Source organism: Spinacia oleracea, chromosome 2 (assembly GCF_020520425.1).
Source record: "Spinacia oleracea cultivar Varoflay chromosome 2, BTI_SOV_V1, whole genome shotgun sequence".
NCBI lineage: Eukaryota > Viridiplantae > Streptophyta > Magnoliopsida > Caryophyllales > Amaranthaceae > Spinacia > Spinacia oleracea.
This window is the reverse complement of record NC_079488.1, coordinates 78275962-78296802: the sequence shown is the minus strand read 5'-3', so window position 1 is coordinate 78296802 and position 20841 is coordinate 78275962. Positions and strand designations below refer to the sequence as shown.

Here is a 20841-nt window from a genome sequence, read left to right as displayed (position 1 = left end):
ATTGATAATTAAGATACTAAATACAATATTATATCGTTGGACAAATTGGATTAGTTTCAATACAAATACTAGTTGTGAAGACCGATCGTTGTCCGGATTATTCGATAATATTTTATGCATTAGAAAATTTAGAAATATAACCAAACTCTTTAAGTCTATGTTTTTTCTTCCTCAAAATAAAAAATCAAATCATATATATATATATATATATATATATATATATATATATATATATATATATATATATATATATATATATATAACCAGGTTCTGGTGAGAACCTCTCATAAGATGAGAACCTCCTTATAATGAGAACCTCTCCCATTCGTCGGATTGAATCGAAATCAACGGACGTGATCTAATCCAAACCGCCGGTTATTCCTAGCATTCTAATTTTTCAAAAACAAACATCGACACTTTCTCTCTCTTCTACAAAAACTTCTCTAGTCTCTCTCTTCAACACCAAAAGAGAATCTGGATTCGTCACAATTTGCTGTAAATTCGAAGGGCGCTTGTTTAATTTGGTGATTGAACTTCAAATTTCATTTGCGGCACTTAATTCGTCTCTCGAGTCTACGAAATGGAGCTCAAAATCAGGTATTATATGATATGCTGAAATTCAAAATTTCCTAAGTAATCTCAGCTAAATATTTGATGTTTTTTTGTTAGTGATGATTAATTTGAAAAATTTGAAGCAATTGCTTGAAATTCGCAACCTATAATATTCTGAATTTAGTGATTGTTAGCCAGTTTTGTCGAATTTTTGGTGTTCTAATTTCTACGGAATTTAAGAATGATGCGAGTGAATTTCAAGTTCAGTTTTATGCCTAATTGATAAGAAACTAATGTCTAACTTATTGTTTGATGTAAAATTGTTTGATGTGGAAAATTACTTCTACAATGATGCTTCAAAAGTAGACTTACAATTAACTCATGAATGAATAATATTGTTCCTGTTCTTCTGGTTGTTTTGATTTTGGAACAAACACTAAAAAGTGTTGCGTTGATTTAAATGGCAGCTCTCTATGAATTTCAGATCTTTAAAACTGCTCGATCAAAAGTAAACTAAATCTTTATAAAAGTAAACTAAACCTATCTAAAGGTAAACATAAATCTCTAGAAAATCAGATGATTTGATGTTTTGTTGCTGCTTCTGTAGCCTGTTGTTACTGAGACTTTCTCCTGCTTGCCCTCTTAATTGAGGGTTATACTGTTGTTGGTTACAAAATGAATATAACCAAATTGACTAAAAGTAAACTTAATATCTGTAATAGTAAACACAATCCCTCTAAAAGTAAACAAAAGAAATCTTATTGTAATATACTATGATGCATATCTTTTGAAAAGTGACAATTATATCAGGAATGTTGGTGTCTATCATTTTGCAATTACATGAATATGCATCGCTGGTTTTAGATGACCTTATGGAGATCGAGCAAGTTCTAATGGTTATTTCGGGTGGTGATTTTGTTACCATATATTACTGCCTGCGGCAAGTATAGGTTTACATAGGTAAGTTGCTAGAAATAGTCTCTCATGAAGTATTCTTTTATTTCATTTTAAAAAGTAGATCGAAACTTAGTAATAGTAAATCAATTATGCTCAGAAGTAAACTCGTGAGGCTGCTTTCCTGGTTCTGAATTCTTATGACGCTATTACGAGAAATGCAATGGATGATTAATAGATGGTGTTCTATTTTATTCTGTGATGATTTGCTGCTGCAGATCCACTTCTGTTCGGCCTTTGTTTCTGCCAGTCTTGTTTTGGGAGACTGTATGCTGAGGTAGGTGATGGCTTATACTTAAGATGTATGTAGGCAAAGACGAGATTGTGTTGAATTTTAGTCGTGTCATGTTCAATTAGTTTATACCCTAACTTGTTCTGTTTACTTTTGGAGAGATTAATTTTACTTTACAAGAGATTTAGTTTACTTTTAGGGTTTGGTTTGCAGCCTGGTTCTTTTTTTGTGCTTTGATCGCTAGTTTGAGTCGTAGTCTGAGATGTTAGTATGGGTGATCTGCTACCAGTGTTGATCTGTGTTTAGGAAGTTGTTTGTTTTGTATGGCTGCTGTCTAGTCCTCTAACATACTGAGTACTTTTTATTTAGTTTAAATGTATCCTACTTAAACATTAAGCTACAATGAGGTGTGAGTATGCTCTTTTGTGGACACTACATGTCGATGAGTGGATCATAGCTTTACATATTTTTTTTTTGTTCAAATTAAAAGTAGATAAAGAATTCGTAAAAGTAAATATAACTAATTAAAAAGTAAAGTGATTCGAATAATTTTATATACTGTTTGGTACCCGATAACAGGAAGCCTATAAATTACTTCAATTCACTCAACGTAGTCTTCCCAAGAATGATAGCCCCGGCCTGCCTTAGCCTTTTAACAAAACCAACATCCCTAGAAACAACTGAACCCAGCAGTGCATATGATCCTGCAGTTGTACTAATATTAATTTTTTGTATCAATATTATCCTTTACTAATATCGGTATCCCATCTAGCCCAGGAGCTGCTTTAACTGAGTGACACTTCTTCTCTTTTTCCCTCTGCCTATCGCCTTCTTCTGCCTGCTCTTGAACATCCGGGTTGACCTCTAGGACTGCTCTAAGAAAGGGGTTGAGTTTTCCGATTTGGCTCAAACATCCTGCAGTTTGAAACTTTTCCTTTCTGTAGGGTTGTGTGCTTATCAACTGCAGGTCTGCAGCTTTATGCTCCTAGGAACTAGAAAGAAATACGGGTAGTTGATATCATGATTTAAATTTACTTTTAAATTAGTTCCATTTATTTTTCTGTATTATTTATCTACTTTTGAAAATGCAATGCACCTTGAGATTTACTTTTAAATTAGTTCCATTTACTTTTCTTAGTTATTTATCTACTTTTAAAAATGTGATGCAACTTTCCAAATATAGTGTTGGGTTAAGGGTGGGGGGGTGTTTAGAGTTGGGTTAAGGTGGGTGAAGTAGAGGAGAGAGTACAAATTATAGTGTAGAGTTTTATTTTTTAGGAATTTGGGGTCAGGGCAGCAACTGATGAGAATGGTAATGGGAATGCTATCCCAACTGTTAAGTCAACTAGGGCTTCCAGAAACATCCTTTTCTCCTACAGCCTTGTCAAAGGAGATGCTCACATAGTCATGCTCTTTTTATGTGAAATCTGACAACTTTTGTGATACTATCCTAAAGCCTACCTCTATGAAAATAGTGTTTGTTGTTATCTATTGGTTGTAGGAATCGTGGGAAGAGTTAGAAGTGTGATTTCAGGACTTGTGATGTCGTATGGCCAAGCAGACCATAAGTCATAAGGTGATTGATAATGACTCACAAACATTGCTGATACTCTATATACAAACACACAAAGAAAAGAATGTCGTAGGCTGAAATTAGAGCAGTCAGTCATGAGTTTGAGCTTATTTAAGATGGTGTATTGACCCAATCAAACCAAACAGATAAAGCAACTAAATTGTGCAAGAGTAAACCAAATCTCTTTAAAACTAAACTAAATTGCTTTAAAAGTAAATTAAATAATAATGGAACTTTTATTATAATTATTTTCTCAAAATATTAAGTCGAAACCTATTAGCTCAAATGGTAGAGAAATGTGCCATTGCACATGGATGTAGGTTCAAAATCCTACATAGGTTGGTGATTAATACGCGTACAAGAACTCAAATTTTGACAATTGACGCAAAAGTAAATCAAAAAAAGTCATAAGTAAATAAGAAAATCTTAAAAGTAAATATGCAAAATCTCAAAAAGAAACTTTGGATATTAAAGGTTAAAGTAAAGGTTTGCAAACTAAAAGTAAATAAAACATACAAAAAGTAAATATGAACCTACGTGGGATTCAAACCCACATTTTTTGTTGCACAATGCTCTACCAATTGAGCTAGTATGCTAGTTTTTTTAAACATGGCAAATAAAAGTAAAGAAAAAAACTACAAAGTGAATTAAAATAATTCAAAAGTAAAGGCCTCGATTTTTTCCGAAAATATGTGGGGATACAACCAAGCACTCCCTCACACCCATGTGTCACTGAACTTATGGCCATGATGTTTACTCAACTGAATTTATTAGCCGTCGACTTATCTGTATGTCTTAGGTCTACTTTCTAAGGGTGAAAATAAAAAAACAAAGCCCATGGTTTTTGAATGGGGATGGGGAAGGGATTGTATGGAGGATAGTGTCTTTTGACATGGACTTGCGAAGTGGTGTTGTGGAAGAAGGATGTGGCATTACTAGGAGGCAAGCAAGCACAAATGAACTGGTTTAAACATTTTAGATTTCTGGTGTTCCAAGACTGATACACTAGTTGAGTTAGAGCACTTGTGTCTTGGTAGCCCATAAGTTCCAAAAAAGTTGAAACCTTAATTTGACAAAACATTTACAATTGGTACCTGATTTCTGGTTTGCTTGATAACGTTATGAGTCATTACTTATGGGCAAAAGCTGTTCTTTTGACGACAACAACAGTTGCAACAACTGGTCTCACCATTCAGGTCCCTTTGGCAGCTTTGGTTGACACACTGATAGGCAATGCTCCCAAGCAATTGGATTACATCGGAGCTGCAACTGTCGTGGTTGGCTTTGCTGGCAACAATATCCCTGCCGATGTTTGTACTCAGTCCAAGGAAGTTACCATGGAGCTAGAAAACAGAACACAACCCCAAAATCATGTCCTGTCAGAGAGTACTGCTCAAGAATTCTAGCTTTTACTCATACTCAATATACATGTCGCTTGATATTTACCCGTATTGAACCCGGAACACCATCACAGGAGAAGGTTCTCTAACACCATCTCAGAAAGTTTACACAAGCAATCATCCCCCGTTGCTTGTCCAACATTGACATAATTTTCCTTTTGTTAACTCAAAAGTAAATAATGAACTTGTAAAAGTAAATAGAATTGATTCAAAAGTAAAGAATAATCAAACATGAGAATTAATACCATAAACGAATACAAAGAGGTGCTTATGTAGGATTCGAATCTACATAATTGTGCAATTGCACAAAGTTCTACCAATTAAGCTAATAGGCGTTACTTGCATATTTTGTAGTAAGTTACTTCTAGCACCCACCCCAAGTAACCAGGCTTGCACCAGCCCCAACACAATAAGCCAACTGAACTGAACAGAAACAGGAGCAACAACTAAAACTAATAAGACTCACATCCAGCATCTTAGAACTCTCATAAGCCAACTAAACTGAACAGAAACATACACAACAACACACCCAGACTGATCAAACCTGCTACACTAGATATCAATTCACAGCATCTAGTATGAATCACAGCAGCTGCCAAATCTCACAGAAGCCAAAAAAAATAAAAGAGCAAAAGAACCGTACTAATATGCAAGTATGCATCATGAGGAAGTGTAGTTTAAGTCATGATTACCACAGGCAAGCGCTCATCAGTAAAATAATCTCCGGAGATCTGTAATAAGGGACTGCAGTGGGAAGAGATCTAACTGAAAGTTCGTTGAAGTTGGCCACTACAAGATCAGCCTGAACTAAGTCATACCTACAAACACTAACATTAGCTACTAGAACACCATTTAATTTTTAATTACAAAATATCCAAATAACTTCAAATGAATTTCAATCTCGTTCATTAATAACTAACAAAAGGTACTATTAATTGCAGACCAAACATATATTTCCTTCTCCATCTAATCTACATTTTCATTCCTGATACCTCCCCCAGCCAAATTAAGAATCAAGAGAACTCCTCCTTACAGGAATCCATCAAGAAACCAAGAACCAAAGCAGTAAAGAGCCAACCATTGACAATAGCGTTACACCAAGACATTGAACTACCTACACTATCAACTGGAAGAATAATGGATCAGCATGTCCTAATCATCATTTTCAATTCAAATTTTGTTTACTAAAATTTGAAGATCCTTAAATTAAGTAATCAAATCGCTGATTAAGACACCGAAACAAAGAGTTCCCGAAACCCTAACTTCAACAATTAAATTCGCAAATAATTGAATAAATCGAACAAATAACAATCCCTAACTTAGGAATCAATATTGCAAAAACTTAAACAAAATCGGAAAATGGAATACGTACCTAACGAATTGAAAGAGGAAAATAACAAAGGTGAAGGAATTAGAGGAATCGGAGATGCTGACGAAATCGATCTTAGAGAGGATTTGAAGGGGGGGGGGGGGAGAGAAAACTGATGAAAGAGAGAGAAAGATTATGAAAAAACGTTCTTGGGAAGGGGAGGTCATTCAACGCGTTAGGTTAAACAATTTACCATTACTTTTTTATTTAGTCGGATGAGATGATGGCCGTTAGATTGATTTGAGTATATATATATATATATATATACTATTCTCTCTCTCTTATCTCTCCTGTTTATTCACAACACGGTATCAGCACCAAACCCTAGCCGACTGAGAAGAAAGGAAACCTAAGGAAAATACCGCCCTTAAATTCAAGGTAAGTGCATACTCCGTATTATGTTTGGGTTTTATGTTTAAGATTGTGTCGCAATTATTTACCAATTTTATTTTTAATATTGGGTCATGAGATATATGAATTGTGTTGCAATTATGTGCCGCAAGTATTTTCCAATTTTTTTTTTAATATTGGATCATGAGATATATGAATTGTGTCGCAAGTATGTGCCGCAAGTATGTGCCTAACTATTGTCATTGCCGCAATTGAATCATGATTTTTGTTTGGGATTGTGTGTACTTTGTATTTTAATCGTGCCAAATATTGTTTGAGATTGTGCGTACTTTGTATAAATGTTCTACCTTTGTTGGACTTAATTTCATAGCCTCCGCCTTTAGTTCTTTGGTAATGGATTTGATTTATTTTGTTTACTTCTACAACAATACATACATGCCATGCAATAGCTTATATAAACTGATATTAAGAATATTACGTTTCCGTATTACCACTTGATATATATATATATATATATATATATATATATATATATATATATATATATATATTAACCAAGTCCTAATTTACAATATTCAATTGTAGTGTGCACTATGTCGAGGCCCTTGATATTACTGGAAAGAACTATTTGTCTTGGGTGTTAGATGGCGAAATTCACCTAGATGCAAAAGACCTTGGTGATACAATCAAAGAAGGAAATAAAGCAACAACTCAAAACAAAGCTAAGGCTATGATATTTCATATATATATATATATATATATATATATATATATATATATATATATATATATATATATATATATTAACCAAGTCCTAATTTACAATATTCAATTGTAGTGTGCACTATGTCGAGGCCCTTGATATTACTGGAAAGAACTATTTGTCTTGGGTGTTAGATGGCGAAATTCACCTAGATGCAAAAGACCTTGGTGATACAATCAAAGAAGGAAATAAAGCAACAAGTCAAAACAAAGCTAAGGCTATGATATTTCTTCGCCATCACCTCCATGAGGGTCTTAAGATTGAGTACTTGACTGTAAAAGATCCACAAATCCTTTGGAGTAATCTAAAGGAGAGGTATGACCACCAGAAAACTCTGATATTGCCTAAAGCTCGTTATGATTGGTTACATTTAAGACTACAAGACTTTAAGTCTGTAAGTGAATATAACTCATCTAAGTTCAGAATTACTTCACAATTGAAATTATGTGGAGAGAAAGTCACTGATGCAGAAATGTTAGAGAAAACATACTCTATCTTTCACGCAAGTAACATTGTGCTGCAGACACAATACCGTGGAAAGGGATTTAAGAAATATTCTGAACTTATATCTTGTCTCCTTGTGGCTGAGAAAAACAACGAGCTATTAATGAAAAATCATGAATCCCGTCCAACTGGCTCTACTCCATTCCCTGAAGCGAATGTGACATCCCATAATGGGAAAGAAAAATATCATGCCAACAATACTGGTCGAGGACGTGGACGTGGACGTGGACGTGGACGTGGATATGGATATAGTCGAGGTCAAGGCCGAGGTGGTTCTTTCAAAAACTCGTATCCCCATCAGAATTGGGACAATAAAGATGGTAATTAACAAACAAGAGAAATATAAAAATGAGAATGTGACCAATGTATGTTATTGATGTGGAGGAAAATGTCATTGGTCTAGTACATGTCGTACACCAAAACACCTGGTTAAGCTCTATCAACAATCATTGAAGAAAAAGGGAAAGAAAGTAGAAACAAATCTTGTGTACGAAGATGGCGAAGGTGATTTTGATTGTGGCAATACAACTCACCTGGAAATTGCTGATTTCCTCACCACCCCTGAAGGGAATAATTAATCCTTAGAGTCGTTTATGGTCTTTTAAAGAATAAAACTTTGTTTTCTTGGATTCAAGTTATTTTGTTTTGGATTTTGTTTGTTAGAACTATGATTTTATATGACATTGTTAAATTTCGGTTATTAAGTTATTCTTATTGATATTTCATTTATTTGAAGAACATGAATACCCCTCAAGTTCAGTTAGCAATGAATGGTGAACATTTATGCCTAGCAGACAGTGCAACTACTCATACCATACCCAAAAGCAAGAGATATTTCTCTTATTTGACAATGAAAGAAACTAGTGTGAGTACTATATCAGGTAGTACAAATATAATTGAAGGCTCCGGAAGAGAAAATATATTATTTCCCATGGGAACGAAATTTGAAATCATTGATGCATTATATTCTCCCAAGTCTCAAAGAAATTTATTGAGCTTTAAAGATATTCGACATAATGGATATCACGTTAAGACAATAAGTGAAGGAAATGTTGAATACCTTCACATCACGAGTATTATCCAAGGCACTGAGCATATTTTGGAGAAATTACATGCATTCTCCACTGGTTTATACTACACTAAAATCAATACAATTTAAACATATGCTACAGTAAACCAAAGTTTACTAATAATTTCACTGTTTGGCATGACCGGTTGGGTCAGCCCGGTTCAATAATGATGCGAAAAAAATTGAAAATTCACGTGGACATTCATTGAAGAACCAGAAAATTCTTCCTTATGATTTCTCATGTGATGCTTGCTCACAAGGCAAGTTGATAATACGGCCTTCGCTAGCCAAAATAAATTTTGAATCAATCAATTTTTTGGAACGTATACAAGGACATGTTTGTGGGCCAATTCACCCACCATGTGGAACATTTAGATATTTTATGGTTTTAATTGACGCATCTAGTAGATGGTCACATGTATCCTTGTTATCAACTCGCAACCTGGAGTTTGCGAGACTACTTCCTCAATTGATTAGATTACGAGCATATTTTCCAGATTTCCCTATGAAGGCAATTCGTCTTGATAATGCTGGTGAATTCACTTCTCAAGCCTTTGATGATTATTGCATGTCCATTGGGCTAAGTGTTGAACATCCTGTAGCACATTTTCATACACAAAATGGTCTGGATGAATCATTAATCAAGCGTCTCCAGTTGATTGCTAGACCATTACTTATGAAGTCCAAACTCCCAATCTCTACTTTGGGACATGCTATATTACATGCAGCAGCATTAATTCGCATCAAGCCAACGAGTAATCAAAATTTCTCCCCATCACAATTGGTTTTTGGTCAGGAACCAAATATTTCCCATCTGAAAATCTCTGGATGTGTTGTATATGTCCCAATTTCTCCACCACAGTGTTCTAAGATGGGCTCCCAAAGGATGTTAGGAGTATATGTTGGATTTGAATCCCCATCAATAATTAAATATCTAGAGCCATCTACAGGGGATCTATTTAACGCTCGATTTGCAGATTGTCATTTTAATGAGTCAGTCTTCCCAACATTAGGGGGAGAAAATGCACAGCTGGAGAAGGAAATAAGTTGGAATGAATTAGCATTGTCTCATATTGATCCTCGTACTAAACAATGTGAATTAGAATTACAAAAGATAATTCATTTACAAAGCTTAGAAAATCAATTGCCAGATGCATTTACTGACCCAAATAGAGTGACCAAGTCACATATACCAGCTGTAAATGCTCCAATTAAAATTGATGTCCCAGCAGGACAATATCAAACTTCTAGTTAGTCTACAACACGCCTGAAGCGTGGTAGACCTATTGGTTCCAAAGATAAAAATCCTCGTAAAAGAAAAGGAGCGGCGACTGATAATGGCCAGAACGAGGAAACAAAGAATTTTGAAGAATGAAGAAATTTAGGTACCTGATAATGACGAGATCTCAACTAATTATGTCATGTTTGGAATAAAATGGAACCGAAATAAAATCGACGTCGATGAAATTTTTGCATGCAATGTAGCAGTTGATGTTATGGATAAAAATGAGGATCAAGAACCAAAGTCTATTGAAGAGTGTACACAAAGTGATAATTGGTCAAAATGGAAGGAAGCAATTGAGGCAGAATTAAAATCTCTTGCAAAGAGAGAAGTATTTGGACCAGTAGTCTGTACACCTAAAGGTGTAAAACCAGTGGGACATAAATGGGTCTTTGTGCGAAAGAAGAATGAAGATGGAGAAATTGTGCGATACAAAGCACGTTTAGTTGCACAAGGATTCTCACAAAGACATGGAATCGATTATGAAGAAACATACTCTCCTGTGGTGGACACAACTACTTTCAGATCCCTTATCAGTCTGGCAATTAGAGAAGGACTTGATTTACATTTAATAGATGTAGTCACATCCTACTTATATGGCCCACTGGACAATGACATTTATATGAAAGTCCCAGAAGGATATAAACTTCCAGAAGCAGCAAATTCTAGTTCTCGAGAACAATACTGCATAAAATTAAACAGATCTCTTTATGGATTGAAACAATCAGGGCGTATGTGCTATAATCGCCTAAGTGAGTACTTGTTAAAGGAAGGATATAAGAATGACCCCATCAGTCCATGCATTTTGATAAAGAGATTTGGAGCAGGATTCGTAATAATTGCAGTGTATGTTGATGATTTAAACATTGTTGGGACTCCTGAAGATATATCACATACGGTGGAATATTGGAAGAAAGGATTTGAGATGAAAGATCTTGGAAAGACAAAATTTTGCTTAGGGCTACAAATTGAGCACCTAAAGAATGGAATCCTTGTGCATCAAACAACATACACAGAAAACGTACTGAAAAGATTTTCTTTGGATCAAGCACATCCGCTGAGTAGCCCAATGGTTGTAAGATCACTAGATGTGGATAAAGACCCATTTCGCCCTCGAGAAAACGATGAAGAAATCCTTGGTCCTGAAGTACCATACTTAAGTGCAATAGGGGCATTGATGTACCTTGCTAGTCATACGAGACCCGACATATCATTTACAGTAAATTTGTTAGCAAGGTTTAGCTCATATCCAACTCGAAGGAATTGGAATGGGATAAAACATGTACTTCGTTACCTCCAAGGAACGAAAGATATGGGATTATTCTTTTCTAACCAGACCAAAGAAGACTTAATTGGTTTTGCAGATGCAGTTTATTTGTCTGATCCCCATAATGCTCGATCACAAACAGGATATGTTTTCACATGTGGTGGTACTGCCATTTCTTAGCGTTCCATGAAGCAAACTATTGCAGTTACTTCTTCTAACCATGCAAAAATTTTAGCTATCCACGAAGCTAGTTGTGAATGTGTATGGTTAAGGTCAGTAATTCAACATATACGAGAAGATTGTGGCATATCCACAGGGAAAGAAGCTCCAACAGTTATGTATGAAGATAATGCAGCATGCATTGCACAGCTCAAGGATGGATACATCAAAGGTTCTGCAGATTCGTTCAAGTGAAAATTTGGCAGACCTATTTACCAAGACGCTTCCAACTGCTACTTTCAAGAAATTAGTTTACCAGATTGGATTGCGTCGTCTCAAAGATCTCAAGTTATGTAATCATGAGGGGGAGTAGATGCGTGCTGCACTCTTTTTCCCTTAACCATGGTTTTTTCCCACTGGGTTTTCCTGGTAAGGTTTTTAATGAGGCAGCATCGTTCGCGCATTAGAAAATATTTTATTTTAAGAGAGAAATTTTATTTTTGTATAATGGACATCCAAGGGGGAGTGTTATGAAATATAATATGGATGCCCATTATACCCCTGTCAATATTTCCGGAATATTCTATATATACCCGGTACTATATGGAATAATACACACAACACTATTCTCTCTCTCTCTTACCTCTCTTGTTTATTCACAACATTCTAATTATTTTTCGTAGGGCACCTTTATTTTAATTATATTAATTTTGTATTAGAATAATTCTAAGGATTAATAATTCGGAATTGATTAATCTTTTAGGACGCGTTTTACATGAACTTGATTTTTTAATAAATCATGTAAATACTTGCATATTTACTTGGGCCATTCGTTTTAGGACACGAATGGATGAATGCATAGATATTATTTTTATGTATTGCAGGTATTTAAGGTGACTAGTATGGCCAATATAGGATGGTTAAATACGGTCTGCGTGCCGTTTTATCTTTGAATGTAAAGTTTTAAATATGGTATGTGCACCATTGAAGTTTTTGATGTAATAATTAGGTTATTATTATTTTAAGTTCTTCTAGATTATTTAAAATTTTAAGTTAGCTTTTGAATGGAGTTTATGACGATGCCAAGCTAACAAGGTGAAGGGAAGATTGGATGTTTCAAGACCAAGTTTTTGGGCCATACTAGTTCACCAAATTATTTATTCTTTTATATATTGGTATATGTATATTATGCATGAATGCGTTGTTTGTATGTTTGATTAAGAATTAGTTCACTAAATGATCAAACCAACATAGAAACAACTAGGTCCAAAGTAATATTGAGTTTATAATTGCCTTCCAAATCAAGCATTTACAAAAACCTTAGGACCTAAGATAGTAGGTTTCGGCCAAAGCTAGGTGTTATTTTAGTATACTTAGATGGTAAGGCATCCCAAAGGAGCACGTTGAATGTGGTTGCAACTCAAGAAATATTGGTATATGTTGTGGCAATGGGATAAATTATGGTCTTAGTTTATTAACCAAGAGTAATGTGGAATTACTAGCATAGGTTTTCTTACATAAAATCTTAAAAGACTTAAGATAAGCCAAAGCATGCTTAAGGTTTTAAGACTTTTGGGGTCTTGGATTCGTTTCATTCATTATGGACCATGTTTTATTGCATGAATGAAATGTTTAATAGCTTTAATGATTTCATGAATTCTTTTATTTCAAGTTATTAAAGTATGATAAGTGTTTTCTTTGCTAGCTCATTTTGTATAATTGTAGATCTTCAACCTTATTGCGTTCGGATAATAGAACTGCAATATTTCCTCGATCGATTGGTAACTAGTTTTGAGAGCAATTCTCAAAGAAAAGGAGACTGAGAGCATATCTTGGATGCTATTTTTCTTATAGTGATCTTCATGGTTGTTTTCAAGTTAAAACTTGAATGGTTGACCAATTGGACCTTATATATTCAAAATATTGGGTAGTTTTGGAATAATTAAGTATTGAGTTAAAGGCTCATGTATCACCAATGGTTGACAACCAATTTTCTTTTGATGCAATATCGAACTAGACTCATTGGATGTGGTCATTTAAAGTGAATAAAAGAAAGGGAATTTGTAATAATGACAAAGTAAGAAGATCAAGCAAAGAGTAAACTCTTTAGGACTATAAGAAAAAGGTGCTAGAAAGGATAGGAAATGGGAATAAAAGAAATGAATTCAAGATTCAATTTCTACCTAAAAGTTTGAGTTAAAGAGAAACGACTTAGCAAATAAACTCCTATGGTATTAGATTACCCCTTGAGGTTCTAACTCTTGTTAAGAACTCAAATTTCGAGAGCTAAGTTTGGATATTGACCTACAAGTGGGAAATGAAGCAAAGTTGTGTTACATTAGCTGTAGGGTCATCTGTTTGTTTTAAAGTCCTTCTAAAGGCTGCTTGACGGTATTATGTTCCATTAATCATCATAAACAATTTTCTGTTTGGACAACACAAAGACTCACATTCAAAGTAAACAAAAACATTCGTTGAGTGTTTATTTGAATGAAATGGTCATTTAAGGGTTGGGTCATATGATTGATTAATAAACAAACAAATCTCTTGACACTCAAACTTTAGAAGGTTCAAATCACATATTTTGATTTTTGTTCCACGTATCTTTGGCAATGTCATACGACCATATCAACAAGACAACATTCTAAGATTTCATGGCATGGATTTTTGAAAGTTGACTAATTTAAGACACATGGGTCTTACTTGTTGAACATGACACAGAAATGGACTATTGTTAGAAGGTTCTAGACAATTATGTTCATAGTCCAAAGATGGATTTTATGACTTACCTATTTCACAAGAATTTGAGAAAATATGGCTATATTTACTCAAGGTGAAATGTGTGAAATGTTTCAATGCGATTCACAAAAGGGTATAAAATCAACTTGGAAAGAATTTTGGAACATCTAGACTGGTTCGAGATGATGTTTGCATGGGCCAAGAAAGATTATCTAGATTGTTTATATGGCATTATAACAGTCGAAGCTCCATAAGAATAAGGTATGTCCAAATGGAGGAATCGAAATCAATTCGATTAATGATAATCATGACTACTTTCCTATATATTTTCTAATTACACTCTCAAGTGACTATCACACTAAACAAAGTTGTCAAAGCTAAGGATAAGATGTCATAAGGATTGAACTTCGGTTCAGTACATCTTTTTCAGTATATATATCTAGGATTGTCAAACCTAGTGGGAGTTAGTGTTTACATCAAACAAACTCAAGAATAGATATATGTTTCTTTATGAGCGACTTGTAGAAACAAAAGGTATTGATTCTACCACAAATATGGGAACACATGGTTGTTGCTCTGGATAGTATCTTTTAGGAAACCATCATATTTCCAAAAAGACAACTGGGAGAAATATGACCTCGAAGTGACCTCAAAAGAATTTCGAGTCAAGCAACAAACAAATATAGGATACGTACTAAGGAGTCTTTGGAAAAGCTCCGTACTTAGAAGTATTTGGAAGAGCTTCAGGAAGACTTTGGAAGTGCTTCAAGAGAATCCTAATACTCAAAGGACTTGAGTAATGTCTTTATAGACAGTAAAGTTTGATGTTCAATACCTAGGTAAATTGTATAAGGAATAGAATTCAACTAAGATAGATACATAGATATCTTGAGGATGAAAACCATGAAGACTTTGGAAGTGCTTCAAGGACACACGAGTTACAGGTTATATACGACGAATTAGAAATTCCCAAGTATGGTTTGAGGCCATCAGAAACATAAGTATGGTTCGAGGCCATATAAAATGGTTTGAGGCCATTTTATCCGAAATATCTTCATCTTAAAGAATCAAGTCTTTGATTTGGGTGATTTGCATAAAGGGTTCACTCCCATTGGTTGCAAACATGTTTTCAAAACATACAAAGATTATATTATATACACATGCAAAAGAAAACCTAGATTGGTGGTTAAAGATTATAAACAACTTCACGGAGTTGATAATGTTGAAATCTTTTCACCAAGTCGAAATGCCTGAACTATTTTGGATAAATCTAGCAATCATTGCATATGGAAATATGTCAATTGGAAAACAAAACACCTTCCTCAATTGGACTTGTAGAAAGGAATTGTGTATGTCACACAATGTAAAAGTTTTGGATTCTAGATAAAAGAGAAAGCTTAAGAAATCTATTCGTAGATTAAAGCATGCAAGTGGGAATTGGACCATATTTTTCAACAAGGCCATTGAGAAATCATAGCTTTACGAAATTATGGATCATCTTGTAGATGAGGAGTTTAGTGGGAGCTAAGTCAAGTTTATTGGTTCTATATATATGAGATACATATCTATCTATTGAAAATGACATTCAAATTCTAAATGGTTAGATTGAAAGTATTTGTCAATATTAGAACCATGGCAAAACTTAGAACATATTGGGTTAAAGATCAATTGGATAAGATCTAAAGCGTTGTTTGGATTTTGTAAAAGTAATTACTAAATCAAACACAATTGAGAGACTCAAAAGAGACTCTCAACCCATATGAGTAAATCTAAGTAATGAATGTTATAACTAAAGTGTAAAGCTAGGCTGTTATTACTAAAGTTAAACATGAAGGACCTTGAAGAGGAACCTTCACTTTATATCACATGGCAATGCCAAGATCTTAGCAAAATTTGGTATCTCGTGAAACTGAATAAGTTAAAGTTACATGGATAGATTTTAAAATACGAATGGTTTTTGCATTACAATCAATCATGTATAGTGTGATATATGGATCGCCAAGATAACTCGTAAATGTTGGATTATGATGAGTTTATACCAATCTCTATTGATCTAGATCATTATAATAATATTAAGAACATCCAATATATTTGGACATGTAGGATGAGCACTTGATAAGAGGAAATGAAGATGAACTAAAGTTTTGATGCTACATGCATTTGCCCTAAGCAAAAGTTGGATCTTGTTGTTAGGCAAACCACAAACATACACGGGCAATTAGGTGTCGTGATTAAAAGGTGGTAACATAGGTTCAAAACCCTATGTGATGCATGGAAAACTGAATCAATGATAAGTTTCCAAGTTCTCAATCGAAAGATGTATCTCCCACATCTCTGTGAACTAGTTGGAGTATTCCAAAAAGGAAGCATCGTTAGCAATTCTACATAATTAAAATGAGTTCATTATTGCCTAAGAAGAAATGAAAGGGAATTGTTTCTAGTGGGATTTCTTCAATGAACTCAGGTTGATCACAGGTCTGCTATCTAGATGATTGTCTATTTAAAATATGAGAATCATTCTAACAACAATGAAATACTAGATCATTCTATAAACATATTCAAAGATCTTTTCATCCTACACCGAAAGGCTTTCGATAGAAAGGATGCTAAGAATAGCAAAGTATGATAAACTAAACCTTTGCCTCGAATGAGATACAACACTCATATGCAGAAATGGAATCAAGTTTGAGCTCCATGAATGTTTCAAGTATTGGGTGAAAGGCCTATATCTGTAAAACATTAAATGCTTGATTTTGGGTTAGAGGCCCACAAATTGGTAAGCATTTGGTTTAAACATTTATCATTTATGAAATTATATTTCATATTTCATTTCATCTTGGTTTAGTATTAAATGATGAAGTCCACAAGTGATTCAAAACATTCAAATCGGATGTCAAGATGAATTATTTGACAAAGAAACACACATAAGTGAACTTGAATATTAAATTCACAAAAGGATCCTTAATCCAGGTCATTGAAAGGTTGGACGACCAATGACTAATGAAAATTAGATTGCAAGTTGATTTATAGTTCAGTTTCTTGAACTAGATGGACTGGATGTCAGAAACCATTTGCATAGATACTTATTGGATCTTGTATCGGATTGACCATGAGAACACTTTAAGATATTAAAGTCATGTCATTAGTAGTTCTCATTAATGGTTATTGGAACCTATTCCTCAAAAACTGAGTAGTTATGGCTGCTTGTTAGAGAATTAGTTCGCTTTGATGCTTGCTAAACGTCGCACCGTAAAAAGAGACTATAAAAGTAGTTATTGGGCGTACTATGAATCAAAGTAGGTTGTTCATAAGTTACAAGAAGGGATTGTCCTCCTATCTTTGATAGGATATGGTGTTGTTGTTAGGTTATGATACATATGACAAAACATAAATCATGCGGAAAACCTTAATGCCAGGAAACATATTATTTACACATAATCATTTAGCATAATTTAGGTGCATACACTTTGTAGCGTGCCCTCCCTAGAGGCGCCCGAACCGAACAAGAACAAGTCTTTAGGACTCCAAGTGTCGTCCCTCCGTAGATAGTCCACAGCACGTCCGGATCCGCCTTAAGATTGACCAACTAGAATCTCCCTTAAGGTACTATAATTTTCGGCTAATTATGGGCAAGAATGTGACAGATTTTTCTGCTCAAAAATCACTGTTTTATTGTATGAATACTTGTTGAAAAACTCGTGTATAAATTTATGGCCCTAGGCATATATTTATAGAACCTTGGAAAGGATTTTGAATCCTGTTAGAATACTAATTAATTAATTAGAATCTTATTAGAACTCTAAATAATTAATTTAATCTTTTAGGATTAGGATTTAATCTATGCACGAATTCCGATATCTTTAGGATTCGTATAGCACAGACACACGTAGCGCACGAGCACTGCACGCCCATGCGCAAGCCTTGCGGCCCACGCTGAGCGCACAGCGCTGAGGCCCACTGCTCGCAGCCCATCGCTGAGCGCGCGCGCCAAGCCTTGGCTGGGCCTGGCCTTGCGCTGGGCCTGGTCGAGGCCTTGGCGTGTTGTTGGATGCGTGTGGTTTGCTGGGCGACGGCCTGGCTTCGTGCTGGGCCTTCGTCTGGCAAGCCTCGTCCAATGCTAATTCGTACGATACGCTTTCCGATTAAATTCCCGATTCCGGAATTCATTTCCGACACGAACAATATTTAACATTTTCGATTCCGGAATTAATTTCCGTTTCGAACAAATATTTAATATTTCCGTTTTCGGAATTATTTTCCGATTCCGATAATATTTCCGATTCTGACAATATTTCCGTTTCCGACAATATTTCCGATTCCGGTAATATTTCCATTTCCGATAATATTTTCCGATACGTACCATGTTTTCGTTTCCGGCAACATCTACGACTTGGATAATATTTATATTTCCGATACGATCCATATTTCCGTTTCCGGCAATATCATCGTTTCCGGAGTATTCATTTACTTGCCTTTGACGATCTCAGCTCCCACTGAAACCAAGATCCGTCGATTCCGAATATCCATAGATGGAGTATTTAATGCCATTAAATACTTGATCCGTTTACGTACTATTTGTGTGACCCTACGGGTTCAGTCAAGAGTAAGCTGTGGATTAATATCATTAATTCCACTTGAACTGAAGCGGCCTCTAGCTAGGCATTCAGCTCACTTGATCTCACTGAATTATTAACTTGTTCATTAATACTGAACTGCATACTTGGACCAAGGGCATTATTTCCTTCAGTCTCCCACTTGTCCTTAGGGACAAGTGTGCATTTCCTAATTCCTTTGTCGCTCGATGCTTGCTCTTGAACATAAGGTAAGAGTTTTCATCCTTATTATGTCCAGGGATGTTTCTCGGTTTCAGAGTTCAACTGATCAAATAAATAGATAATCGTAGCCTATGATTCATCTGAGCACGGCCATGCATTTTACAGTTTCTAGCTCTCCGAGCGGCCTTGTACAACTTTCAGCATCTCATCCCGATTTATGGGAGGACAATCCCAATCTTGCGATCTTGAGATTAGACTTCATTTAATAGGTGATTACCTGAGCGTTGCCTTTATAGCCTCCTTTTACGGTGCGACGGTTGACAATGTCAAAGTAAGCAGTTCTCAAACAAGTAATCTCAAATCACTCAGGTATTGAGGATTAGTGTCTAATAATTTTAATGTAATTTACTTATGACAGATTCTCATCCCTTACTGTAAAGTTTCATAGGTCTGTCCGATACCAGTCTTCCCAAAGTAAGTATCTATGCAAATGATTACGACATTGCCATGTCCACATAGTTCAAGAAACAGAACTACTAGTCATCTTGCATTCTAGTCGTCTAACATTTTCTATGCGTCCATCTTTATAGAAAACTCCGACCAGGGACCATTTTCAACTTTTGACATTCAAGTTCACTTGATAGACATTTCTTAGTCACAGGACTGGTCCTGACAGTCTATCTTGAATATATCGTCAAATTGAAGGGACTCATCGTTTAATACTAAACCAAGATTAAATGGAATATGAAAATACATTTCATATATGATAAATGTTCAACCCCGATGTTTTACAACCATGGGCCTTGAACCCATCTTTAAACCATTTAGTGGAATTCAAAACTATGCTTTATTTCCAGTACCACAATGTGAGTGTTGTTTATCACTTGTTGCATAGGTTTAGTTATCATGCTTTGCCAGTCTTAATATCCTTTTCATCGAATGTTCCTCGAGATATGATGATAAGATCTTTTGAGTTTGTTTATTATGTGATCTAGTCTTTCTTACTTCGATAGTGGTTCTACGCATTTTGCAATGAAGAACCATCAAGTCAGCAGACATGTGATCCACCCGAGTTCAGTGAAGAACGGTCTCCAATCCATGTTGCCTTTTCAAAACACGATGCTCTTTAGCTCGTCCTTGTCAATGGTTAACTCCAAAGGAATCTTGCTTGATCCTTTGCCAGTGTTTATGCGTGTAGCATCAATATTTAGCATATCTTTATTTCCTTGAATCAAGAACTATTCTTATGTACCTTTTCAAGTACCATAAGTTTTCCTTGATCTCAATCTAGTTGATCTTTACTTAGATCAATAGAGATTGGTATATGTTCGTCATGCCTAAAGTCATACGATACGTTTTGGCGATCCTCATATTATATCATACATGATAAATTCTTTTGCTGAATAATTCCCAATTGAATTCTATTCATGTAACTTTAGCTTATTCTAGTTTCAGTAGATACTAAATCCAGCTAAATATTTTGACATATAATATAGGTTAAGAATCTTATTAGATTCTTTGATGTTGAACTTAGTAAATGCTTATACATAGTTCAAACATTCTTTACTTAGATTTATTCATATGGGTCGAATGTCTCGAATGGAGTCTTTCGTGTTTGATTTAGTAAATGCCATTACTTAATCCAAAACAATGTTATAAGATCTTTATAAATAGATCTTAATACCCAATATGTACTAAGTTTCGCCATGGTCCATCATTGAAGAATAATTTCAAATCTAAGTCATTAGTATTTGAATGTTATTTCATAATAGAGAGATATGTGTGTGATACACATAGGACCAATTAAGTTTTACGTACTCCCACTAAACTTCTTATATTTCTATAAGAGTCA

The 20841-nt window shown here is 34.9% G+C and overlaps 1 protein-coding gene and 1 long non-coding RNA gene across 2 annotated transcripts; one reads left to right on the top strand and one right to left on the bottom strand.

The window, feature by feature from the left end:
* Window positions 1-1396: 1396 nt before the first annotated feature.
* Window positions 1397-6212, bottom strand: LOC110797619 (uncharacterized). Its single transcript, XR_008927179.1, has 3 exons — window positions 6084-6212; window positions 4406-5529; window positions 1397-2730 (listed from the first exon to the last, which is right to left on the bottom strand). It is a non-coding gene; the product is annotated as an uncharacterized lncRNA (long non-coding RNA).
* Window positions 6213-7414: 1202 nt separating this feature from the next.
* Window positions 7415-8276, top strand: LOC130467561 (uncharacterized). The gene is made up of 2 exons (XM_056836103.1): window positions 7415-8018; window positions 8083-8276. Exons 1-2 carry the CDS (start codon window positions 7415-7417, stop codon window positions 8274-8276), a joined length of 798 nt encoding a protein of 265 aa, XP_056692081.1.
* The last annotated feature ends 12565 nt before the right edge of the window (window positions 8277-20841 follow it).